At 53.5% G+C, this 25313-nt stretch overlaps 1 protein-coding gene across 3 annotated transcripts in view; it reads right to left on the reverse strand.

Moving 5' to 3' along the window:
* Window positions 1-4432: 4432 nt before the first annotated feature.
* Window positions 4433-25313, reverse strand: part of DGKZ (diacylglycerol kinase zeta) — a 56154-nt gene continuing 35273 nt past the window's right edge. For 2 of the 3 annotated variants that reach the window (XM_027705827.1, XM_027705835.1), the window contains 26 exons: window positions 24404-24472; window positions 23898-23969; window positions 23474-23590; window positions 23310-23381; window positions 22923-23018; window positions 22561-22643; window positions 22027-22087; window positions 21537-21650; window positions 21011-21151; window positions 20430-20508; window positions 20086-20141; window positions 19000-19062; window positions 18684-18757; window positions 18461-18572; window positions 17957-18156; window positions 17556-17656; window positions 17340-17419; window positions 15868-15937; window positions 11049-11089; window positions 10269-10459; window positions 9704-9735; window positions 8893-8936; window positions 8388-8508; window positions 7826-7862; window positions 7437-7536; window positions 4433-5098 (listed from right to left, as the gene is read on the reverse strand). In XM_027705827.1, the coding sequence (XP_027561628.1) occupies window positions 4982-5098; window positions 7437-7536; window positions 7826-7862; window positions 8388-8508; window positions 8893-8936; window positions 9704-9735; window positions 10269-10459; window positions 11049-11089; window positions 15868-15937; window positions 17340-17419; window positions 17556-17656; window positions 17957-18156; window positions 18461-18572; window positions 18684-18757; window positions 19000-19062; window positions 20086-20141; window positions 20430-20508; window positions 21011-21151; window positions 21537-21650; window positions 22027-22087; window positions 22561-22643; window positions 22923-23018; window positions 23310-23381; window positions 23474-23590; window positions 23898-23969; window positions 24404-24472 (2343 nt within the window). In that variant the 3' untranslated portion in view covers window positions 4433-4981. Of the gene's footprint in view, window positions 5099-7436; window positions 7537-7825; window positions 7863-8387; window positions 8509-8892; window positions 8937-9703; window positions 9736-10268; window positions 10460-11048; window positions 11090-15867; window positions 15938-16224; window positions 16270-17339; window positions 17420-17555; window positions 17657-17956; window positions 18157-18460; window positions 18573-18683; window positions 18758-18999; window positions 19063-20085; window positions 20142-20429; window positions 20509-21010; window positions 21152-21536; window positions 21651-22026; window positions 22088-22560; window positions 22644-22922; window positions 23019-23309; window positions 23382-23473; window positions 23591-23897; window positions 23970-24403; window positions 24473-25313 lie in introns of all 3 variants that reach the window. The other variant, XM_027705818.1, reaches the window with a different exon arrangement.

Here is a 25313-nt window from a genome sequence, read left to right on the forward strand (position 1 = left end):
GGTCCCCAGCTCAGCCATGCTGCAGCCCTTCTCCTTGGACCAAGCTGCGGTATCAGACTTTGCAGACATGACTGCTCCCTTCCCCACATCCGCCTCCTTTTCTTAGGAGGTGAGCTGAGGCAGGGGCCAAGCCAATTCTCCTCTGGAGTTAGCAGTCAGAAAGGCGAGTGCCATGCCAGAAGAATCGGGCTGTGGTGGGGAATGAAGCCGTTTTCCCACCCTTATTCTGGAAGAAGGTTGCTGAAAGCAGGGCTGGCACAGGTGGGGTTGCAAGGCAGGAGGGGCTGGTTTTTATGAGCTGCTTTGAAACCAGCTCTCTTCTCAAGAGATCGGTGCATTTAACTCACACCCTGCCAGCAGTTTCCTGAACATCTGCAGAGGTTTTGAGGAGGCTGGCAAATGTGGCAACATGGAATCTCCCCTGCCTGCTGCATACACAGCAACAGGTACTGCTCTGGGTGGTGAGGAGTCTGGACATGCTGGGCTGTACGTTTGAGCCCAGGATGCAGAAATGGATCATGACAGCTGGGCAGGTAGCAAGGCCAATAGCCTCCCCCCATTGCTGGGCCTTTAAACTAAAGCTGAAGAAAGCTGCCAAGAAAAACTTCACTGTAAAAAAGATGGGGAAGGACCTAGTTGTGCATCAAGTTTGTAAGTCTGAGTTATGGGACTGTGATAAGCAAACCAGGGCCTGGTAGAAACCTTAAAGAACTAGCTGTGGAGTGAGCAATGCTGCTTTTCTTCAGCTGTTTCTGGCCAGGAGCTGGGGTCCCCAGGGCAGAGCAGCATAAGGTATGGTGAAACCCTGTGCAAACTTTCATTCTTTCCATTTCCAGCCATTCGCAGTCCCCTCTTGTTGCCTTCTTGGGCTGGAGACCAGGAGACAAGTGCTGGCCATGCAGGAGAGCAGGGATGCATTGGTGCACATCAGTCTCAGCAGTGCCCATGCTTGATCCCTTTGGGCCCTTTCTGAGGGATGTGGGGGAAATGGCTCCTTCCCCAGCTCAAACAAGCAGCAGGCTGTGTTTGCAGAAAGGGGCCTCATGCTGAGGGAAGGAGGAAAAAGAGGGAGTGTGACCAAACCAGGTGCATTTCCCCGCAATCGCTCAAGCTTTTTACCTCTAAAAATGTCACAAGCTAATTTATGGCATGTCAGCTCTGCTTTGACCATTCCATCTTTGGTCAAAGCCTGCTCCTTGGGAAACTGATAGTGCATGGTGCAGCACTGCTGCACATGGGAGAGAGATGACGTTTTCCTTGTTGAGGTGTGTGGCAGGTAATCATTAACAGAGCCAACTGCTGTCATCCCAGCTCTGCTTAGCTGGGGCTGGGCTTGCATGGCCTTCTCCAGCCTGCACCCATGCACCCTGTGCATATATCCTCAGGTGTGTTTCCATCCCACAGGAGGGCAGACAGACCTCCAAACCTCCAACACCTGACTAAAAGGGAGAAAGGGGAGATGCCGAGGCCCTCTGCCCCAAAGCTACACTGCCCCTTTCCTAACACCCCTCATCACAGTGATTATGTTACAGCTTCTCTTCCCCACCATATACCTGACACTGGGTCAGGTGGAAAACTCTAATTGCCATGGTTACTGATAATCCTCACTGTTGAGACATGGGCCAAGTGCTGGGGTCTGGGCACTGAAGCAGATTGGGCCCCCCCCTCCCAGCTGCATGTAGGCTGGGTCCCAGGGGAGGCCAGGACAATTTGGTGTGCCTTACACCTGCTACGGATCCCCACTGTTAGCTCTGGGCAGAAGCTGAAAGGTTGAAAACCATAAAGAGAGGCAGAGGGGTGGAAGGGGCAATGCAGCCGGGGAAGGAGGCTGCTTCTCCAAGCAGAGAGGGGGCAGCAGGAGCTCCAGGCAGGCTGCCAAACTGCCCTCGGGAATCCCAGTTCAAGGTACGAGTATAGCTCCTCATCACCCAACATGTCCATCTCTGGCTCCATCATCAGCATGCTGTCAGCCAAAGTGATTACCTCCTTTCTCCAAAGGAAACTATGCAGGAGAGATGGTGCTGGCCACAGTCATCCTTGTGAGTCTGGGGCTGGAAGCAGAAGTGTCCCTAATCCTCTGCTTTTGTAATTGGAGAGCAGTCCTCCCACCAGAGTGGCAGAGATAATCCCTGCCCTCAGTGCTCAGCACCAGCCACAGGACCAGCAGGAAAACAATAGAAATAGCCCCTGGCAGGCTCATCTCCTGCAGAGCAGCATGGCTAGGGACAGCTCACCACAAAAAAAGGCCAACAAATGGTTTTAAATTGGAGGCTGGATGCCACTGTATTTACCCACCACCCACTGATTGCTGTGGGTTGCACAGGGCAGGGCAGGGCAGCTGCTGGGGCTGCTGCCTTTGCCCCGGGGAGCAAGAGCAGGCTGCCATCTCCTAACTCACAATTCCAAGCCCTTCTGGATCACTTAGGATGGCAGTGCGCTTTCTCCCCCTTCCATGTTACACTGAGTATACAGCGTTACACAGAATGGGGGAGAAGGTCCCTAGGGACAAAGACCCCATATCCAGCAGAGTTCCAGAGGGATGCTGTGCAGGGAAGTGGACAAGGACCTGGGCCCACAGGGAACGCCCAAGAGTACCCCCAGGTTAGGATGGGGGTAGGGGCCTTGGGGTATGACCTTGTTTGAGCTGTGCAGAGCATCACTGGTGCAGTACCCACTGCATTCTTGTGGATGCAGCAGGAGACAGGAACTAAAACATCAATCTCTTTATTTCAATGGCAAGAAACAACAACATCCAAACAGTCAAAGTTGAAAAGCAATAGGAACACAGGCTCATGCCAGGCCCTGGGCCTGCTGGAGCCAGCATCCTCACAGAGTTACAAAAATACAATCCTACAACAGCGTCTAGGAAACACAGACCCAGGTATTGCACAGAACCCCTGCCCTCAGTGAGCAGGGCAACCAACGCCCCCTCCGTCTTCAAAATACCAGCAGGCTTGGAATTGCACAGCAACTCAGCTCACGCATGCACGGAGGGGCCAGGCGGGGAGGGGGACAGTGTGTCTCTCAACTACCTGTACAAAAACTATAAGGGAGAAAGGGAGAAGCTGGCGCTGTAGATGCCTCTGAGCCAAGCTGGGCGTCCCATCTGGGGGAGCAGTAGTGTGGACCTCTGAGAAGATGACAGTGCCTTGTTTGTCACTGGCCTGCCAGCAGTGCTGATAGGAACTCTGGGCACTGCTGGAGCATCCCAACTCTGAACGCATTAAGATGCTATCGTTATTAACTGCCAGTACTGCCACAAGCCCCTGCCACTCTGCACTGCCCTCTGCCTCTGTTCCCCACTACAGTATCCCCCATCCTCAAAGGGAACTCTGCCCCTGGCCAAAAAACCTGAAGAGTATTTTGGTTCTCTGGGGTATAATTACCTTTTTTTGGTATTGGTATTAGGAGAGATTCAAATGGTGCCATCTGGCACTACCCAGTGGGCGCAGCTGGGTGTAAGCGCAGAGGGACTGTACAGACCCCACGCGGCAGCAGCAGTATCCTCTCCCAGCATCCAAGCTGTGAACAGCAACCCACTTCACTGCTCACCTGAAAGTGCCAAGCAGGTTTGCCAGGCCCAGAGCTATCAGCTTTCCTCCTCTGCTGGCACCTCCTGGTCTCAGAGAATGCCAGTTCTCTAAAAGCCTTGCTGAAGGGCTGGCTTGATGCCTCTGCATCAAGTGTCCACTGCAGGGGAGATGGGTTGTGGTGCCTTATGCTCCACGGCAGGCCCCCCTGCAGGCGTGACTCAGGGCTGGGAGCCCATATGCTTCCCAGGTTCCTTGTTCTGCTAAAACTGGAGATAGTGAGCTGGTGGCCTGCCCAGGGACTTTGTGCCTTGGCTGGGTGAGCTCCAAAGTTTTCCCTGCAAAGTCCTGTGCCCAGTATAGGGAATGGCAGGAGTTAGACTCAGAAGATGCATGTTGCCAGGTTGAGGGGCATGGGGGGGAATCCCTGAGAGCAGCACTGACCCCAGCATTGCCCCTCCAGCCCCATGCACAGACTAGCATTGAAGGGGAAACTGAACCAGGGAGGGCAGCTGAATCCAAGTCAGCATTTGGGAAATATAACAGGCTTCACCACAAGCACTACTCAGGGTCAAGTGCAGCTCTCCACCATGGCTACATGCTGCAGTAGGCTCACAAAGAGATGCCCAGCAGACACTGGGTGTGCAAGCTGTCCCACCCAGCTCTGTGGAGGGAAGGATGGTGTGACGGCTTGGTAGCCTTCCTCTGTGCCATCCATACCCTGAGCCAGACTGCTGACTGGCTGAGCACTAAAGGCAATCAGGAGGGCACCAGCTGCCCTGCTTCCAGCTGCACCAGTCCCAGATGCTCTGAGGAAAGGCTGGGTGTGACTTCCCTCCTGCTGCAGAAGGCTCTGGGTAGGGCAACACAGAGAGCTGGGGCAGACCCAGGAGCAAGGAAGAGGCAGGGGCAGTAAGTTGTGCTGCTTCCCTTGCAGCAAAATCTGAGGCTCATGGCCTCTGCTGTCTGCCTGCAGAACCTGTGCCTCCTGCAGCTGTGCCAGACAGGAGAGGAGGAACAGGACATGAACCTAGCCAAGCACCTAAAAGAGGGGCACTGCCAGCAGAGAGAGGGTCTGAGGAATGATATCCCACAAGGATCATAGGCAGGAGCCTGCAGAGGGGGCACTGGCATTACTCCCGAGCACAAGAGTGACTGGGGGATTCAGCCTGGCTTGCCTCAATATGGCCAGGGGATAGAGCCCATCTAGGGCAGGGAATGTGGTGAATGAGAGGTGAAGGAGTGGACACACAAAGAATCAGGCTTCAAGTCCGAAATACCCACTGTCCTCATAAACAGAGTCCCAGCCCAGCCTGGGGCAGAACTCTGCTGTATCCATCTCCAAGGACCAGGCTGACATCTAGGGAGAGTTGGGCCAGATTCATAGCTCTGCCAGTTGGCATTGTCCTCTTGTCCTGCCCAAGCTGGCTTGGGCTAAGGCACGCCAAGCACTACACAGCTGTCTCCTGGTCCTCCCGCTGGATCATCTGGTAGTGCTGTCGGTTCTCGAGGTAGGCAGCTAAGTCAGGGTCATTGGCTTTCTCAGCACGGTGCTTTGGGGTGTCTCCCTGCATAGGGGAGGCAAGAATTCAGTGCTAAACACTGCCTAAATACTGCCTTGGCACCCAAAGGTGCCCCCATTCCCCCATGCAACTGGGTCCAGCAGAGCCTGCAGCCAAGCCCCAAGGCAGGTGGTAGCCAAATGCCCATGTGCTCACCATGGGATGAGAGTGTGGTCCTGAGGAGCCTGACTGCTGCAGGACTGGAAACTGTCCCCTGAAGGGCCATCAGCTCCAGGCATGGCTAGGACAGAGACTGACCCTGGCCATCACCAGCCACCCAAGAGGAGACAAAGGCTGTTCCCCAGGACCTGCTCTTTCCCTACACTGGGGAGGCAGGAGGGAAAGGGTGAGGAATGAGGGGTATGTCTGGGGAATGCCCAGGAATACCAACCCCCCTTCCCTCTCTCAGCCTGGCTAGCGCTCCTGCTCGCTCCTGCTCCCGGAGGAGGATCACATTTCACCAGCTTATTGCAGCCATCTGGACTGTGTCCACTAATGAACTCCCGCACTCCATAAAAAGCAAATCTGTTAACAGCTCCCAGCTCCATCTCCACTCCCTCCCCTTGCTCCTCCTCACCAAGTGCCCAGGCTCTGCCTCACCACTGAGAAAAGCCACAGAAACCTGGCACTCTGCCACTGCCATTGAAAACCAAGGCTGAAAGGGACACCCGGCCTGCCCCACTCATCCCCTGGTGCCCAGCAGACCACGGGCAGCTGCAGCAGGGTGCTTGGTCCTCCAGAGCAGCCCACAGCCACATTTCTCCATCAGGAACAATGATCAGACATGTGGAACCTCCACTGGGCCTGGATAGGAATGCCCACAGAAGCCCACCCGTGGCTGCAGAGGTGTCATGCACCAAGAAATCCCCTCTTTCGCATGTGCGCCCCAAGACTGGGCACACCCCATGGTCCTGCACACATCCCCCAGCAGCCACACCATCAGGGGGACGGAGACCACTCTGTGCTTCGGTGCTGGCTCTCCTCAGGGACCTCCTCCCCACAGCCCCTGAATGCGATTTTAATCGCTCATTTAACAGAGGAGGAATTGAGCTGCTTTCCTGTCCCCCTGCAGAAGCCCCTCTGCAATGCTGCCTGCAGCCTGAAACCAGAGCTGCCAGGGCCTCTCTGCCCGGCTGGACTCAGGCATGCCAACTGATAAGGCTCAGCCTCCCTCACCACTGCAGGGAGTGGGATCAGCCCACTCTGAACCTGTGCTACAGGTCTCACGCCGGGGTTTCTAATGAGGTGGGTCCTGCCTGTGCAGGCAGGCTGTGACCCAGAGCCCATGTGAGGTCAGTGCAGCGGCGCAGAGGGGTCTCCAGACAGCTACAAACCCTGACATGCACAGGCAGGCAGCATGCCTGAGTGAGGCTCCCTTTTGTGCTGGCAGGCTGGGGGCTGTTCCCCTCCTTCAGGCAAATGAGGGGGCTGGGGACAGAGAGGGGCTGTGGCCCCAGATCTGCTGTCTCCTCATGTCTCTGCCAGCCAAGTCTCCATCCAGCCTAGCCCCACTCTGGGTGCAAAGCCTAAGCCTTAGACAGGACCAAGGAATAGCGATGGGGAGCCAGAGATTATCTGTACAGCATCTCCCTGGCAACTGGCAAACTGGGATTGTCTAAATTTGAACCCCACGCTCCACCAGCTCCAACAAGTTTGCACCCCTCAGCTGGGCTCTGAACCTGTGCCCCAGACCTGTCCAGACTGGACCTTCTTGGCTTGTTCTACATCTCTTCTCTTACAGCCCATCACTACAAGTCTCCATCAGACAGATCTGACCACATTCCCTCTGCTGCATGCCAGCCCTAGGAACCTCCTGTACCAAAATATGGCCTCAAGCCCCCCATTCTGCGGCATCTCTGCCAGGGCTGGCACAATTCTCTGATGCCAAGGCACAGCTCAATTAACACAGCATGTAAGGGAAAGTGCTGCCACTGCCTGCTCCTGCTCCCCATGGGCCAGCTTCACCCGCTGAGAGGAGCTCCCAGCTCTCCCATCATGACTGCCTGTGGGGGAGAGTGGGGGGAGTCCTGCAGCTGGGAAGGAGCCTGCAGAGAGAATGTCCTTGCTCTGACCCCGGAGGGTGGGAAGGGGGAGACAGGGATGAGACATTCCAGCCCCTTGCTTCTAATTTAATAAAACAACAGGGAGAGAAGTGCAGCGAGGAGAGGGATTTAACCCCTCTGTAGCTGGACCCTGCTGGGCAAGCATGTGTGCTCCATGTCAGCTCCTCTCTGGCTGGCAAACACCCACCCAAAGCACCCTTGCTCTGCTCTCCTGCTGGCCCTGCTCCTGCCAGCCCTCTGGTTACCCCAGAAAGCCCCAATGCCACCCCCTCCACTGTCACCTGCAGGTCTGTCTTCATGAGCGAAGCCCCGGCCTCCACGATGTAGTGGCAGATAGTGCGCTGGCGTAAGGCTGCAGCCTGGTGCAAGCTGGTTTCACCGCTGGGGAGGAGAAAGCGGGAGATGTGAGATGTCCCCCCAAATGGGGACAAGCAGCACATGCGGGTGGCAGCGAGAGACAGCAATTCAGCGGCAGCAGAAGCTGATGATGGGTTGTGTGCTTGTCCAGGAAGCCCTTGCAGAAGAGGGGGTGATACACAGGGGCAGTCAGTCCAAAACGGACTGGGAATCGTGGCTGGTAATTAGAGCACGGGCAGCTGAAATGCCCAAATGACTGGTCACCTCGCAGAGGGTCTGGCCAACAGGTAACGCAAGTCGGTCAGCAACTTACTTCTCCTCCTCTGTAGCATCAAGGATTTCTGAAGGGGCTGCGGAAAGAAAGAGTGCAGGGTGAGTGAGACCCGCTGCAGGGCACAGACAGACCTACCTACTCCCTAGTCACATTCTGCATTGTTCCATAGAGGCTGCTATTTTCATGCTGCCTGACAAAGTCCCAACTCCAAAGCACTCAAGTCAGCAACAGCATCCGAGCCCAGCTGATCCCAGGGAAGAAGTGTTGGTTGTGGACTCATTATAGAGAAATATCTAAATAAAGCAGCCTGTATTTCAGTGGGAGCTGAAAAAATTGGGAGCTGCCAAAAACAACAGGTCAGCTGCCCCGATGGCAGAAGCAGGACACTGAGAAATGTTTCTCAGAGACATGCTGGGTCCTGCCAGGATGCAGCAACAACCGTGGGGACACCCCAGTACTGGCAAACAGATGCCAGAAGGGTGATGTAGCAAACTCGGAGGGAAGGGATCTAAGACCAGGAGGACTCCCTCTGAGCAGAGGGTTGGGCTTTTTTGGCTGCCAGGCTCGTTTGCTAAAGGTGGCACTCTTGTCCCCAGCTCACCGTTCTCGATGATGTATCTGACGATGTCCTTGCTCCCTGATTTGACGGCATGGTGGAGGACAGTCTGGCCTGAGGAGTCTCGCACCATCAGGTCTCTTCCAGCTCGATGCAGCTCTTGGAACTACAAGATGCCCAGATTGCTCAGGATGAGTTGCCTTTCCCAGCTCCAAGACCCAAGCCCTGGCACTGTGTCCCTAAAGTGCCTGACAGGTTGTATGGATATTTGAGGCTGGTGGGGAGCTTTGTCCAGCTCAGCAGTGCTGCCAAGTCCCTTCCCTATGCGTCCCCCAGGAACAGAACACAGCTTCTTGCCAGAAGCCTGCCTGTTTTCCAGTCACCACTCCTGAAGGAAGGCCCTTGACAGGAGCTGCTTCAGGGCAACTGGGGTTCGCATGGCTGGTAGGGCTTCCCTTAGCCTGAGAGGCATGCCAGCTGAGACGGCTGCAGGGAGACTGCCCAGAGCCAGCCCTGGCTGCTCATCACAGCAGGCTGTGGGAGCACCTACCTTGCTGAAGTTGCCACCCTTGGCAGCTTCTATTAGAAGATCATCTGCAAAGAAGGGAGATGTGTCAGTGTCAGAAAAGTCAAGCTGTAACACCATTTACCTAATGCTGGAGACAAGGGTTAGGCACCAGAGGTGTGGAGCAGTCTGCTGAGGGTACAGCACAAGATTCTCCAGGTGCTAATCCCTTGGTCAGACATGGCTCCTCCACCTTCAGGAATGTAAGGGACAAGTCAGGGGAAAGAAGGAGAGATCACATAACTGGGGGTGCAGCGAGACTGCAGCCCCTGTGAGGTGTGTGTGCAGGGGGAGTAGTCTCTGCCCATGGGCAGGATAACTTGTGATGGAAGTGGGGAGCAGATCTCCCGGGCATCAGCCAGCGGCCAAGATACTCCTCACCAATGACTCACTCACACTTCCAGGCTCTGATCAAGCTTTGGGAAACTCCTTCCATTTGCTCAGCTTGGTGAGGCCCCTGTCCTAGTGTTCCCACCTCCCCAGTTGCCCCGTGGAGACAGCCTCCCAACCCAGCCTAGAGTGCTCAGCTCTGCAGGTGGGAGATACACCCCTTGCCACACCATTTCCTGCACAGTGGAGCCAGGAAGGTGCCTGGCTGGGCTGCTCCACTAATCACTGTCAGGTGTCTCCTGCCCACCTCTGGGGTCACCTGCCCACAGGGCTCCCTGCTCCCACTAGCACAGGGCAGCAGGGCTCCTACCTGCTCACCAGGGAAAGAACAGGCCAAAAAAAACATGGCAGGAAAACAAAAAAGCACGACCTGAGAGGGTGTGACAGGAGCTGGGACACAACTCACCTCTGTGTGGGAGGCAGCGCTCAGGCTCAGTGCTGGAAGGGAAGAAGGAAAGGTGTAACTAACTCTGCCAGTCTTGGCAGCAGATAACCCAGAAGTACACAACATGGGTGTGGAGAAACCTGCCTGTGGCACTCCTTCAGCAGGTAGGAGGAGAAGCAGACCAAGAGACTGCTCTTTGGCCATGCCATCTACTTCTTCCCTGATCTGGGTTCTTCCCCATCCCCACTCCCATTTCTACTGCTGCTCCTAGCTCCATTGCTCTTCCATACCTGAGGCTGGCCTTAGCTGGACTGAAAGACACCCATGTCTTTTGCCCCATGGGCCAGGTGCTGGAGCTTTACCCCATGCCTCAGCCACCTGGTGATGTTCCACTGCTTATAGCAGCACTGGCAGAAGAACAAGGAAGACAGGATGGCATCTCACCCTTTGGTTTAATTCAGCACTGAATTCCTGCTCATTTCCCAGGAGCCCCTCTGTAATCTGGCCCAGGGATCAATGTTGTGAAGCCAACCCTGCTTCTCTCATCACTGCCCATCCTTCCTGAGGTAACCCATTCCAGACTCACCTGGGGGCAGGAGAAGAGGGTGGAGAGGAGGAAGAGGAGGGGAATGCAAAGTGGTGCCCAGGGGGTGTGGCAGATGAGTCCACGAGGTCGGGCATGGCAGGAGAGGTGCTCACAGTCTGGGTGATCACTAGCTCTGGGTCCAACACATAGAGCTCATCCTGAGAGATCTCTGTCACGTAGTTGAGGTGCTCCTGAAAGACACAAGTCAGGCCTCCTCAGAAGCAAGACCGCATTCTGCATAGCTCCATTCCCTCACATCCCATGCCTTGCAGCCCACCCACTTGCTCAGCAAAGCGGTGGCTTGAAGAGTCCTGTGCCTGGGAACCTTCACATCTCCTTGTCCTTTTCAGGCTTCCTATCGCCTTGCCAACTTATCAACGCTGTAAACCCCATCTCCATATCCTCTTCTCCAGATCACTGGGGAAAGCATCTAATATTGGTGAAGATGACCCCAGTCAGTGAGTTCCCTGACCAGTCTTGCTATGTTTGCTATTCCTTACCCACTCCAATCCAGGGCCCTGTGGGCAGCTTCCAAGCCAAGGCTCTGTGCTACCAGCCACACTTTCTCCCTTTTCTCCAGGAACCTGGAGGTGTTAGGGCTGGTCCTGAACCAGGCATGTCATGCCATCCCTTGGGGGATGCCACAGGGCAGGGCAGCAGTGCAAGACCTGCGTGACCCCAAGTCTATGCCTGCCTGTTGGTCTGCATGAAGGTGGGACACCCAAGCACCTTTCCAGCAGACGCCAGGGGGATGATGGTGGAGGACGAGGCTGCACTCACCTGTGCACGGTCTATCCTGTAGAACCGATTGGCTGTGGTTGCTGTAAGACAGGGACAGAACGAGACAGGGTGATTCTTGGTGTGAGACAAGGGAGACAGCCACTTTCCACCACTGAGTGACAGTGAGCTATCCAGCCACTTCATGGCTTGCACAGAGGGCACAGCAAAGCAAACAGCACTCCCTGACCAGGAGCTAACAACTTCCCTTTGTGACTCTGCTGCTTTCTTTCCCCAAGAGGCAGCTCCTTGGGCCTCTGTGACCATCATGCCCCTGTGAAACATGCCTTTGCTTGCTATGCCCCCCTCAATGACTCCTGGCAGGGAGCCACAGGAAAGGCAAGAACACATCTAGCTGGTACCATGGCCTTTCTGGTGGCTTTTGCGAGCTCCACCATTATCCTAAGCAGATGAAGCTCAGGGCTGTGCAGTGCACATCTCAGCATTCACTTACACCAGGTGAGGAACTGCTCTGATTAACATGGTGCACCTTGTCGCACAGTGCTCAGAAGTGGGGGCACTACGGGGGGCTGGGAGAAGGGGGAGCTCAGCCTCCTGCTGATTTGACTGAGTAAGGTCCCACAGACTTCCATGAGGCCATGCAGAGCATGTGACTGCAGGCACAACCACCAGCTGTAGATCCAAGACCCCGTCTCCTAGGACGGCAGGAGAGCTTCAAACCAGCCTCCAGCCTATCTGAGTGGAGCCCTCTTCCTTAGAGAAGAGATCACCACAGGGGGAGAGGAGGTCCTAGAGAGCAAGTGGCTATGCTAGAGCCAGACGCATGCAGCCACCACTGCTGGGGGAGCAAGGCGGGGTTGGACTCACCAAGGACATCACCAAGGGAGAGCAGGACAGGTAAGAGCACAGTGCCAAGACAACTGGGTTCCCATGCAGGGTGTCAAGCATTTCCCCTATGTCCTGCCAGGCTGCTAGTGTCAGTCCAGGAGAGGTTGCTGCCATGGGACCCTTGGGGCCCCAAGGAAGTCTTTCTGCAAACAGTCAGGATGCACCAGAGCAGATGAGAGAAATGAAAGAGCCCCGTTTATCCTGTCCTCGCTGGAGATTTACAGCCAGGGAGCTACTGTTCAAGGCCTATAATTTAGCCACTCGAATGAGCCTGTGCTGCGTTGAATGAGGCTCTGGCCTCTGACATATCATCCAAAGCTCAGAACCTACTGCTGGGAGACTAGCAGGAGAAGAGGAAGTGGCCCTGGTACAGCAGTCCCGGTAGTCACACGTGGGAGCAGCAGCACCAGCAACCCCACATGCAGGGCTGGAACCTCAAAGGGAGAAATTGCATCCTCTCTGCCTAGTACGAGGCTTACCAGGCCCACCTTTCAACCCATGGCTGTGCTCTGCTGTGCTCTACGCCCTGCTGCTGGGAAGTCAGGGACATGAAGTGCCACCAATGGGCATTTCTCTCAGCCAGCTTCCAGGTACAGAGGGAGCCTCTTGGTCAGTGAAGGCAAAGGGAGAGGAGAAAGCTACTTTCTGGCAGGGAGGAAGAAGCAGCTGGAGCTCAGCAGGGAGCCTGATCCCCTAAAGCACTGGGATGCTGATGGTGAGCCTGGCTCCCAGCATGCAGAGCAGGGGGGCCCCCTGCCTGCATGACACAGGAGAGCAGCCCTAGCAGAACACAGGCTGCCAAGCTGCCTTCAGGTCCGGGGGTAGGAGACCAGCAGACATCCCTTGTTCACTCCTGGTCAGCAGCCAGAGACATGGCTTGGGGCAAAGCACTGCTGTGCTCGACCCCAACATCCATAGGTTCCAAGCATCACATGGCTCCCTGTGGCTTGTCACTGAGTATCTGTCCTCTCATCCCCCAGATTCACAGAATCATCAAATTGTTTAGGTTGGAAAAGACCCTTAAGATCATTGAGTCCCACTGTTAAACCAACACTGCCAAGTCCACCACTAAACCATGTCCCTAAGTGCCACATTTACACATCTTTTAAATACCTTTAGGGATGGTGACTCATCTACTTTCCTGGGCAGACTGTTCCAATGCTTGACCACCCTTTCAGTGAAAAAATTCCTCCTAATATCCAATCTAAACCTCCCCTGGCACAACTTGAGGCCATTTCCTTTTACCCTGTCACTTGTTACTTGGGAGAACAGGCTGAACCCCAACTGGCTACAACCTCCTTTCAGGCAGTTGAAGAGAGAGATAAGCCTTAGCCTCCTTTTTTCCAGGCTAAACAACCCTAGTTCCCTCAGCCATTCCTCCTATGGCTTGTGCTCCAGAACCTTCACAAGCTCCATTGCCCCTCTCTGGACATGTTCCAGCACCTCAATGTTCTTCTTGTAGCAAAGGACCCAAAACTGAACACAGGATTCAAGGTGTGCCCTCACAGTGCTAAGTACAGGAAGACAATCACTGCCCAAGTCCTGCTGGCCACACTATTTCTGACACAAGACAGGATGCCATTGGCCTTCTTGGCCACCTGGACACAATGCTGGCCCATATTCAGCCAACTGTTGAAACAGCACCCCCAGATCCTTTTGGCTGGGCACTTTTCCAGCCACTCTTCCCCCAGCCTGTAGCAATCCCTGAAGTTGTTGTGACCCAAATGCAGGACCTGGCACTTTGCCTTGTAGAACCTCATATTGCTGGCCTCGATCCATCAATCCAGCCTGTCTAGATCTCTCTGCAGAGCCTTCCTATCCCCCAGATCAACACTCCTGCCCAACTTGGTGTTGTCTGCAAACTGACTGAGGGGGCACTTGATCCCCTTGTTCAAATAATTGATAAAGCTAATAAACAGGACTGACCCCAATACTGAGCCCAGGGACTGGCCACCAGCTGTGTTTAACTCCATCCACCCCCACTCTCTGGGCCTGGCCATCTGGCCAGTTTTCTACCCAGTGAACAGTGCAGCTGTCCAAGCCACGAGCAGCCAGTTTCCTCAGGAGAATGCTGTGGGAAACGGTGTCAAAGGCTTTACTGAAGTCTAAGTAGACAACATCCACAACCTTTCCTTCTTCCACTAAGCAGGTCAACTTGACAAAGGAAGAGATCAGGTTAGTCAAGGAGGGCCTGCCTTTTGTAAACCCATGCTGGTTGGGCCTGATCCCCTGTGTTGCATGATGACACTCAGGATGATCTGCTCCATGACTTTTCATGGCATGAAAAAGGCCTGTTGGGCTGACAGGCCTGTAGCTCCCCAGATCCTGCTTCTGGCCCTTCTTATAGATGGGCATCATATTTGCTAACTTTCAGTCAACTGGGACCTCGTTAGCCAGGACTCCTGGTAATTGATTGAAAGTGGCTCAGTAAGCACTTCTGCCAGCTCCCTCAGTACCCCTGGGTGGACCCACCCAGTCCCACAGACTTGTGTGTGTCTAAATGGTGTAGCAGGTCACTAACCACTTCCCCTTGGGTTATAGGGATTTCATTCTAGTCCCTGTGTCTGTGTTCCAGCTCAGGGGGCTGTGTATCCTGAGAACAACTGGTCTTACTATTAAAGACTGACGCAAAGCAGGCATTAAGTACCTGAGCCTTTTCCTCATCCTTTATAACTATGTCTCCCCCTTCATCCAAAAAAGGATGGAGATTCTCCTTAGCCCTCCTTTTGTTGTGTATGTATTTGTAAAAACATTTTTTGTTGTCTTTCATGGCAGTAGCCGGATTAAGTTCTCATTGGGCTTTGGTCTTTCTAATTTTCTCCCTGCATAAGCTCATGACATCCTTGTAATCCTCCAGAGTTGTCTGCCCCCTTTCCCTTCTCCTGAGTTCCAACCAAAGCTCTGTCTTCAGCCAGCTTGGTCTTCTTCCCTGCCAGCTCATCTTTTGGTACATGGGGATGTACTTCTACTGAGCCTCTAGAATTTCCTTCTCAAAGCATGTTCAGCCTTCCTTGACTCCTTTGCCCCTTTAGGACTGACTCCCAAGAGACTCCATCAGCCGTCTCCTAAACAGGCCAAAATCTGCCCTGCAGAAGTTCAAGATGGCAGTTCTGTTGGCACCCCTCCTTAAGTCGCCACAAATCAAAAACTATCGTTTTGTGATCATGATGCCCAAGGTGGCTTCCAACTGTCACATCACCCACCAGCCCTTTCCTGTTCACAAACAGCAAGTTCAGCAGGCCACCTTCCCTAGTTGGGAAGGTATGTCAGGAAGCTACCTTCCACACACTCCAAAAACTTCCTAGACTGCTTCATCTCTGCTGTGTTGTATTTCCAGCAATCATATGGTAAGTTGAAGTCTCCCACAAGAACAAGGGCTGGTGATGGTGAGACTTCTCCCAGATGCTTACAGAATACTTCATCTGTCTCTTTATCCTGGCTGGAGTCTATAACAGATTCCCACCAGGATATCTGCCCTGTTGGTCCTTCCCCTGATTTTTACCCATAAATACTTAACCCTACTGTCACCATCACTAAGCCCTAGACAACTGAAACACTCCCTAAGATGCAGGGCTACCCCACTGCCTCCTTTCTTGCCTGTCTCTTCTGAAGAGTTTATAGCCATCCATTGCAGCCTGGTTGCGTGACTTGTCCCACCATGTCTCCATGATGGCAACTATGGCAGTTTCCTGCTGCACCATGTCTTTTCAGATCCTCCTGTTTTCTGCCCATGCTGCATGCACTAGTGGAGATGCACTTCAGTTGGGCTACTGATTCCACCACCTTTTCCACCACCCTAATTCCTATGCCCTAATTCTCAGGTGCCTCTGTGATTTCTAACCCACCAATAACCTTTGCATCTTTGCTGCCACATGGATCTCCCTCCTCTACTTCCACTGAGATGGCAGACCAAAGGACCTTGCTAATGCATCATCAGACACAGTCAACACTCCCAGGGAAGGATGATACTCACAGTCCAGGAAGCACCACTTGGGTGAAAGCTTCTGGAATGACAGTGTCTTCGGCTTGGCTCCATCTCCCTCCTGCATAAAAAAAGAGAGGACGAAGTTGTATCTTTTGGCCTCCCCATTTCTCTTCACAGCATCCCTCCTGCTTTGGGAGGTTCCTGCAGACACAGAGGACCACAGGTGCTTGGATGTAAAGGAGAACTTGAACACAGGCACAGCACAGAGCGACGGGGAGCAGAACGGGACAGAATGGAGCCAACGTGCACCAGCCCGCTGTGGAGAGGTGTCACAAGACGAGCCCATGAGACTGGCACAGTGGACATAACAGATGGGCCCAGTGGACAGAGTGAGGCCATACACACCTGAAAGAGCAGGCGCTCTAAAGCAGAGGGCTGTGTAGGGAAATCCTGCAGAAAGGCAAGGTGTGCTGTTACAGCCTGTGTCTGGCTGGCCCCCCAGCCCCTCTCTCATCCCATTGGAATTGCTTAATGTGCTGACATTCTGGCTTTACACACTGCCTGGCCAAGGTGCCTGGTCCCTGCCTGGCTTTAAGGTCAGAGCACAGTGGATGTCCAAGGAGAGAGAAGAGGTAAACCGTGAGGTGACCAAGGAACACCACCCTCAGTGCACAGTTTTAGAGATGCAGGAGGTTGCAGAGGCATCAGTCTACCACATTGACACTATAGGAAAGTGTTACCCTCTGAGCCCAGGAGCCATGTGCCTGCCTGTGTGTCTTCACCAGTGCCTGTGCACATGGTGGGCAGGGGACAGACATGCAGAGCAGGCAGAAAAAGAGGCAGATGACAGCGTGCCAGCCCAGGCAAGCAGCTCCACAACTCAGCCCTGCAGGACACTACGTACACGCTGGACAGGATTCCCTCAGGCACAAGAGCCAGCTAACTGGGGACTGAGCAATGTCCCTTCAATCTTCTGGGTGAGAATCAGATTGAGCAGTGCAGCATCAGAAGCCACACTATGGACTCAGAAGGCATTGCTCACCAGGAGCAAGAGTTACACAGTCTGTGTACAGGTCATGGACATGTGCTAGTGCATTGGCAAGACCACAAAAGTTAGCACTTTCAAATGAAAAGAGTTGGAGGGGTTAGAAACCTAATCCAGGCACCTGGAGAGGGCAGAGCTGTGCCAGGAAGCACAGAACCTGCAGAGGATTGAAGGGTGATAGGCCCCCACAGGATGGGTGTCTTTCCACTACTCCATAAATTTTCTGTGTCACTGACACTGGGCTTGGAGAACACAGTCAGAAGAGCAATGTCGAGAAAGAAGCTGCCAAACAGCAGGGAGCTACAAGCCATCCAGCTTGGGATCCTGCCTCCACCACATGGTGAAGGCAAACCACGACCTGAAGCAAGAGTGTGTGTGTGTGGGTGCATGAAAGTCAAGAAAGTTTAAAAATCCTTTCCCTGAACCCCTCCATTCTTGGCATCCAGCCACAACCACTTCCCACACAGAGACTCACCTCCTGCAGCTTCTCGATTTGTGTCCGGCACAACTCCAGGTCACTGTCTCCTGGAACCACGATGATCCCCAGTGGCACAGCTGCATGACAGGGCACAGACACAACTCAGGGAGCAGCCCGTGCCCCATCCCCAGCACCTCGTGCAATTTAACTACAGGCTTTGCCAGATTCGGGTACTGAAGCTCCCGCCCCTTGGTCACTCAGCTGGTCACTCACAGGCTTCCTTGAGCTTTTCCTTGTCATAGTTCAGTGCCTCATAGTCACGCATGCTGATTCGGCTCACCCGGATCCGCAGCCGCTCGGGCACTGGCTGCTGGCTGTGTGCAGGGGAGAAGGAGACGGAAGAGATCAGGAGGTGACAGACCACTCTCTCCTTATCTCCCTCATTCCTCCAAAACAAGCAAGAGCACAGTGTTCTACAGACTGGGTGGGGAGCTTGGCATCAGCAGCTTCTCCACCACCACGGTCTGGCCATATTTCTGTGACTTGATCCCTTCCCAGACCCTCTACAAAAAAGAGGATTGAAACACCTCCATGAGCCATGGACCAGTCCATCCCTTCCCCCTCCAACCCTTCTTCCCTGGAGAGAAGCTGGCAGATCGATCTGAGGAACCTACTCATTGAGCAGAGGCATGGAGTTGCGCCGCTTGGTCTTCTGCACCATGTTTGCTTGGTTGCGCAGGGAGATGTGGATGCAGGAAGCTGCCAGCTTGCAAGGTTCTCCATCCACCTGCATGGGGATGGCCTTGGATGTGGTGAGAACCACCTGCCGGCACTGACAGAGCCGCTCCCCATGGCCACCGACCTGCAAGGCAGCCTGTGAAAGGGTCCATTGTGAGAGCAGAGCATGGACTGAGGGGTGGATGAGGGGAGCACCCACTAGGAGCTAGATGTTTTAAGTGAACCAAGTTCTGAGGGTCTCAGGCCTGATTTCAGAGAGAAGGGACCCACAGAGGCCAGGGCATGACAGCACCTCACCTAAATGTCAGAGAGCAGACGCTGTCACACAGGCCAGCACCACAGCTTCTCCAGAGAGGATCTGTGGAGCTGGCTGACACCTGGTCAATGGGACCAGTCACTTCCTTAGTTGTTAGCTACAACTGGCAAAAGCACTGACTTACCAGGGATGTCATGGTGAAGCCAATAACTTCAATGCAACCATCATCATGGCGCTGAGGCTCGAAGTCGTGGTGCTCTCCAGGGTTGCCCCAGGGCATGGTGCCTGCACAGTACCTGTGAAAAGATGGTAAGAGATGCACAGACAGGCACCCCAAACCCAGGCAGGGATCTGCAGCACATGGGTGAGAAGGCCAGCATATGAAGACAGGTCCTGGGACTGCTCACCTTGGGATATTCAGGAAGACCAGGCACTGGGGCTTCAGGTCCTGAATCTTGGAGGTCAGGTCTGTCCCATCACACTGGAGACAATACAGAGGTGTTCAGGCTGCTTTAAGGGGGAGCCTGGTCCATCCTACCCACTTTGGAAGAAATGGCCTCCCTCCTCTGCTCCCTACAGTGACTGTCCTCCAAGTCAGAGGAAGCTGATGTCCCAGGAACATATCCACTCCCCAACACTGAGATACTCAGTGTGCCAAGGGACCTCTCCTCACATCTCCACAGCTCACCCCTTCACTGCACCAGAGCACCCCAGCATACTCACAACCAGCCTGACATGCTTTGCCAAGTCCTTGGAACTCCCAGTGAGGAAGTCAGAGAAGGCTGTCTGCCAAGGTAAGAGCCAGTGTTAGTGTCCAGATATTCACCGAAAAGGGCAGCCAGGAAGCCTGCCACTGACCTGCAGATCTCAGCTGCTGAAAACCACAAATCCCCTTTTCATGCACTGGCAGAAGCCCTCTGCTCTTCCTGTCCCAAAATGACCCGATACATTCCACTTGCTGTATTGCCTTCCAGAAACCCTGGGGCACCTTCAGTAACATGCCTCAGTATTCCCTTGCCAGCCCAGTCCTGGCTTCAGGGAAGAGCTGGCAAGGTGGGTCTCTGCTAGTGAAAGGCTCAAGTCACAAGAGACAAATTCAGTCTCAAGTTGTAAGGAAGCATCACAAACCAGAGCTGATGTGACACCATCTAGAGATACCAGGAGGGACAGTATGGGTCCCCTTTGGGTTTAACTGTACAGACAGGAAGAGAGATGCAAGCAGGCCAGATGTGAGATGATACAGAGCAGCATTTGGCCTTTAGTATGCTCAAGTACCAGCCACCCAGACACCTGGGTGGAAGGTATATTGAGGATGGGGAGACAGAGGAATAAAGGCAATGCTGAGACGCAATCTAGAGGTGAGATACAAGAAGGTGGTATAATTAGCCAGGGAGCTGTAACTGGCCCAAGATATAAAATAAAAGAACGAAGTAGTGTGGGGACTCTATGGAAAGGCTTCCTGTTCCTCTGCAGGGGGGACAGCCTGCCTCCCCACAGCTCTGGGGAGGTCCTGCCTGGGTGACCAACTGTCAGCCAGAGAACAAGAACAATAGTGGCAGGAGATCAAGACAGCAACTGTACTGCAGGCCATAGAGCAAGCTGTACTGCCAGCAGCACTCACAGCCAAAGAGGAGCTGTGACTCCCAGCGCTGCAGCCTTTCTCCAGCAATTCTCCAGCTTCAGGATGGGTGAAGGTCCATGTAACTTGGATGAGTGAGTTTAGGGGGCAGACAGGAGGCAGGTCCATGCCTGTGCTCCAGATGTTAAGGCTGCTATGAAGGCATGCTCAGATATCCTCCACACACTCACCCCAGCATAGAACATTTTATTCCGAAACCGGCTGTTGAACTTCTCTGGGTTGGCCTCTAGGGAAAGGAGAAAAAAGTTCAGGTCATTGGCCTGCACATGGAAATATTTCACTTGCCAGCTCTCCCCAGACATAGTTCTCCAGGCAGCCTTGGCCAGGAGTCAGACCCCAGCTCTCTTCCTGTGCAGGCAACCCCTCTTGCCGCTCTGCAGCCTCGAACTGCTCCTCATGTTTAACGTTCAGGCCTGTCTCTGGGGAAATCCTCTTGTTCACTTTCCTGAGGAACCCAAAAACAAGAACGGGTCCATCCCACAGACCCTGCCCAAGCCCTGCCACTGCCCTGTACCTCGGGATTCGTGAAACTCCAGCGTCACCCGTGCATCAAAGCCAAGGCTGAAGTAGTTATTAAAGACATCCAAAGGGAGCTGAAATGGAAAGGAGGAATAAGGATGAGACTGCCACTGTGTGGCCGTGGCAAAGATGAGGTCAGGTTACAGCAGAGCCACGTACAGTGCTCATGAGGCTGAGGGAGCCTGCTTGTCTTCTCCCCAGGAAAATACAGAGGTCACCAGCATGAGATGATGGATTGGTCCCTGGCTCCTAGGCCCAAGGGAACACACTCTGCTGTCTGAGATATCTGCAAATACCCATGTATCTGCTAAAGAAACAGTCTCAGAGGGGACTGGGTTTATACTTGTTGCAAGCTATGGTTAAAAACCTCTGGTAGACATTTAGTTCTGAACTCTACATGCCTTGCCATGAGCGCTGTGACTCAGAGCCATGATGAGAGCAGTGAAATTGCAGGAGGGAGAGAGAAACACCAACCCAACACTCTAGCCACAGGTGCTAGGGCTGCCTGAGCCAGTGGGAGAAAGGAGAATGCAGACCCCCAGCACAGGAAACAAATATGGAGAGGAGGTGTCCCACCTTGTCAGTGGCTGCCTCATCCTTTTCCTCAGGGTTTGTGTCAGGGTTTGGCTCCACATGGAGGTTCCAGCGATCAAGCTGCACTATGTTCCCATCTTCTACGTGAGATAGGATCTTGGACAGAGGCTCATCCGTGTAACCCTAGTGAAGAGAAGGACTTGCTGAGTCTCATGCCTGCCTCTCACAGAGATGCCCCAGAGACAGCAGGCTTTGGTAAGACATCAACTCTACTTGAATGCACAACAAAGTGGGACTTTAAATTTAAAACAATATATCTTCCTTCTAAAAATCTCCTGAAGTTTGAAATAGTGATTGCTTTTGTTAACATTCTACTAGACTATTATCTAATGCAGAACAATTCAAATGTTGGAAGAATGGTAACATCCAAATGGCACTTATTTGTTGATCTGTTTTTAAGGGAAGTCAAAACAGTAGCCCATGCAAAATCCCACCCATGTGTCTGGAAGAGGAGTTGAAGTGCTCAGCCCTTCTCTGTCAGCAGCGGGCTATTGTGCCCGTCACTTACCCCACCCCAATTCAGTGTTCTGGCCAAGTCATTCCCTGTTCCCAAAGGTAGAATGGCCACAGGAGGAGGTGGGTTGATCCGTAACTGGTCCAGAATGGAGAGTATCCAGCCCACCTGCTCAAGCAAGAGAGTGCAAAGAAGCGGTTACTTCAGGGACCAGCAAGCAGGCAGAGGTGGCTCAGAGCACTAGCGATGGCAGAGATGGGGTCCCCTTAGCCACCACCAAGGCTATTCACAGTCTTTAATGCTCCAAACAGGTGATGTAGGAGATACTAGTAACCCCAGTGAAGATATTGGCTTCCCAAAGGGCTACAAATCCAGATGTTACAGACTATCACTCCCTGAAGCAGTGCATGAGGGTACCCACAGTATCCAGTGCCAGAGTGCAGAGTTTGCCCCATTCTGGATTACAATAAGGAAGGGCTGCTTCCTGCACTGGAAGGGCATGAGGCAAAGGGCACCACAGGCACCAAGGGCCTGGGGGACTCACCGTGCCATCTCCCCCACACGCCAGGATCCGGAGGTTGTGGACTTTGCGGTACAGCTCCAGCCTGCAGGGAACGGGGAGGTTAAGGAGGGAGGGAAGAAGTACTGAAGGTGTTATGCAGCAGCTGCCTCACAGAGCCCTTGGCATTCGCAAAGTGTCTCCCTTCCCATTGCCACAGGTGTTCTCAACAGTGGGCAAAGCCACAGTAACTTTGGTTTCACCAGCTCTTGCATAGGAAGAGTGGGGTGTCCACAGGCTGCACACACATAGATAACCCAAGCAAGGAGACAAGACTCACACAATGTTAATTAAATATAAGGAACTAAATCTGGGAACCTCACCCCATAGATAGTCTCTTTGCCACTAGCCTTAAGACTAGACCAGCCCTCCAGCAGGAATCACCGACGGACCACAAGCTATCCTAGAGAGGCCTCTCAAAATATTGGAGGTCTCTTTGCAGGTGGGAGCTATGGAGCATCAAGCAATCTCTGGGGCAGGGATGGAGGAGAGAAAGATGCTGCCTCCATCAGTACTCACGCCTCCTTGGGTCCACCTTGGCTGAGGTCAAAAACTTGCCGTGGATTGAGATACCACATGAAGGACTGGATGATCTTGGCTCCCTATGGGGAGAAGAAAGACAGCAGGTAACAGAGAGTTCCCAGTGGACAGTGGAAGAAGGCATCTGGTCCTGGGGACAGCCCAAGACAACATCATTCTGAGAGGCACAGAGGCAAAGCCTGGCCTAGGTAGGAGCTGCTGGGCAGAAAACTGGCATTGTGATGATTGCCGTGCCTTTTCTGCAGCTGAGACATCACCAAAACCATGATGAGACCTTGGCAGTCAAATGGCAATGCCCTCACGGAGGTGCCTTCTCAGGGAGATACTGGGCAAGGCCATACCTGATTCCCACCGCTCTTGGGGTTCACAAACACCAGTAAGGGCTTCATAAGAGGAGCTGGCATGGGCTTGATGACAAAGGGTTTCCACCTCCCTTCCTGCAAGAGACACCATAGGTCCTTCAACAAACCTGGGAAAATGCAAACTCCCACCTCCAGCTGAGCCCTAACATCACACAGGTCAGAAGGGTGAGGAAGAGAACATCCCAGTCACCCCATAAGCCTCATAGCTGGAATATACCCTACCAGGAGGCATCCTCCCTCCAGCTCAACTTCCTTAACCTCAGCACAGACGCAGCAAAGCCCCCTTTGTTTCCCAGCCCTGCTCCTCACTGTTCAATCCCTCTGCCCTTCCAAGACAAGGTTATTCCTTGTCCCCTGATCTCTTACCTCGGCCCCCTTTTTGCTGGATTTCCGCTTGAATGATGTCCTCTTCTTCTTCTTACTAGATTTTAGTGGATTCTAGAGACAAAAGAAATAAACATAGCAACTCTGTAAGGAGCCACTGGGCAAGTGGGAGTTGTGAGAGAGCCACAAGAGCCAAGATGACTTACCTGGGGCCGTCGGACCCGCAGAATCCAGGTGGGAGGAACGACGACAGCAGCATGAGCCCCCAGCGAGCAGGGCTCTTCAATGTGTTGCAGCATGAAACATGACACTTTGCTGTGATACTGGGGAATGAGAAGACAGAGAGAAAACTCAGCTGCTCAGTTTTCTGGGGACAGCCACTATCTCCTCCCAGCTCCCACAAGCCAATACAAGGAGTGCTGAAGGAAACCATACAGAAATTTTGTAATGGGAAGGCAATGAAGAGAAAGTTTCTAGAAGGAGTTCACAAATACCACAGTACAGCCTCAGTCAGCAGGAGGAGCTGTTAAGGGTAGGCTGCAGAGAAGCAGCCTGGGGAGTCTCAGCAGAAAGCAGAGGTCATTAGGTGCAGAACAAGCTGGTCAGGCATTCTATGGGGGCTTTGCTCACCGCTTGCTTGCACCAGGAACAGCTGATGGCTACAATCTCTTTACTGTGGAAGGCAAACTTCTGCTGAAAACCCTGTGGAAGAAAGGATAAGAGGCTTAGGGAATTCCCTCAGGGTTTTCTACCTTCCAACAGGACTTTCCCACCACTAAGAGAGACATTAACAAAGAGAGCATGTCTGCAGCTGGAGCCCTCTAGATCCCTGTCAGATAGCCCCAACCACCACTATGGCACCAGGGAGGTCACTGTGCTCCGCAGGGGTGTCCTTAATGCTCAAAGAAAGCATGACAGGAAGACAGTCTCCTCCAGGATTGATTGGGCCCAGGGGGAAAACTACTCTATGTGGGAAGCACTTATGTAGTGCTTCACTGAGCAAAACAGAGCACGTGCCTTGGTTTTACTGCCAAACAAGAATGGTGGGATGTCCCTGGTTCCCAGCCCTGTTCTTGTCTCTCATTTGACCTTAGATTTCCTGAGGCTGAGAAAAACACCCCAAGATACCCTCTCACCTTGCCACACTGCCGGCATTTCCCTTCCTGCCGCCTCCGGTGCACCCAGTGATGCCGGACAACGATGGGCTAAAAGGGAAAACAAAAAAAGAAAAGAAAAAAAAAGGGGAATGAAAGGCCCAGCATGTGAAGGAATGCAGGAACAGGCAGAAATAATGAATCCAAGCCACCCAGGACCACTGGTCTTGCAGCAAACCCACTGCTTACAGGCACCAGCCCCAACCCTCTGAGAAAAGGCAAAGCCAAAGAATTGGGGGCATGAGGCCAAATTAAGATGCTCAGAGAAAAGGGAATCAAACCAAGAAGAAACAGGAAGGAGGAGAGGGAAATTGAAGACTGAGAATCACAGAAAGCAGACCCAAGAGACAGGGGGCAAGCAGTAGCACATCTCAGTCCCTTAATGTCTCTGTCAAGATGCCCCTAGTGCCAGGTGAAAAACCTGCTGGTGGAAGGTGTGAAAATCCCCAGGGAGACACAGTTTGTTGCCATAGAAAGACAGAAGTGCTTGGAGCTAAGCAGAGAACCTATCTTCCTCTAGGACAGCGGCAGACCCAAAGCCCCCCACACCCACTTCTCCCTGCTCTTTGCCCCAGGGCAATCCTGCAGCCTGCCTCAGCCCCAGGGTGGGCAGCAAGCAGGCACCTCCACCCTGCCTGCAGGCTCATGGTGGGAGAGGGCTGGGACTTGCAGGAGTCACTTGCAGTGAGGGACTCAGAAGTTTTGTAAGGAAGCACCACATATCCTAAATCCCACCCTACTCTTCCAGCCCTGGATTAGGAATGGCACTGCAGAGAGTAGCAAAAACAGAAGAGGGAGTGAAAATTCACAGGCTGTGGCAGGGCCCAACATCCTGCTCCTGACAGCTTTTGGGATCATGATGATAGAGGTACAAACTGGCAGGAGATTTGGG

This window comes from Neopelma chrysocephalum, unplaced genomic scaffold (assembly GCF_003984885.1).
Source record: "Neopelma chrysocephalum unplaced genomic scaffold, ASM398488v2 Primary Assembly neopelma1_24, whole genome shotgun sequence".
Lineage (NCBI taxonomy): Eukaryota > Metazoa > Chordata > Aves > Passeriformes > Pipridae > Neopelma > Neopelma chrysocephalum.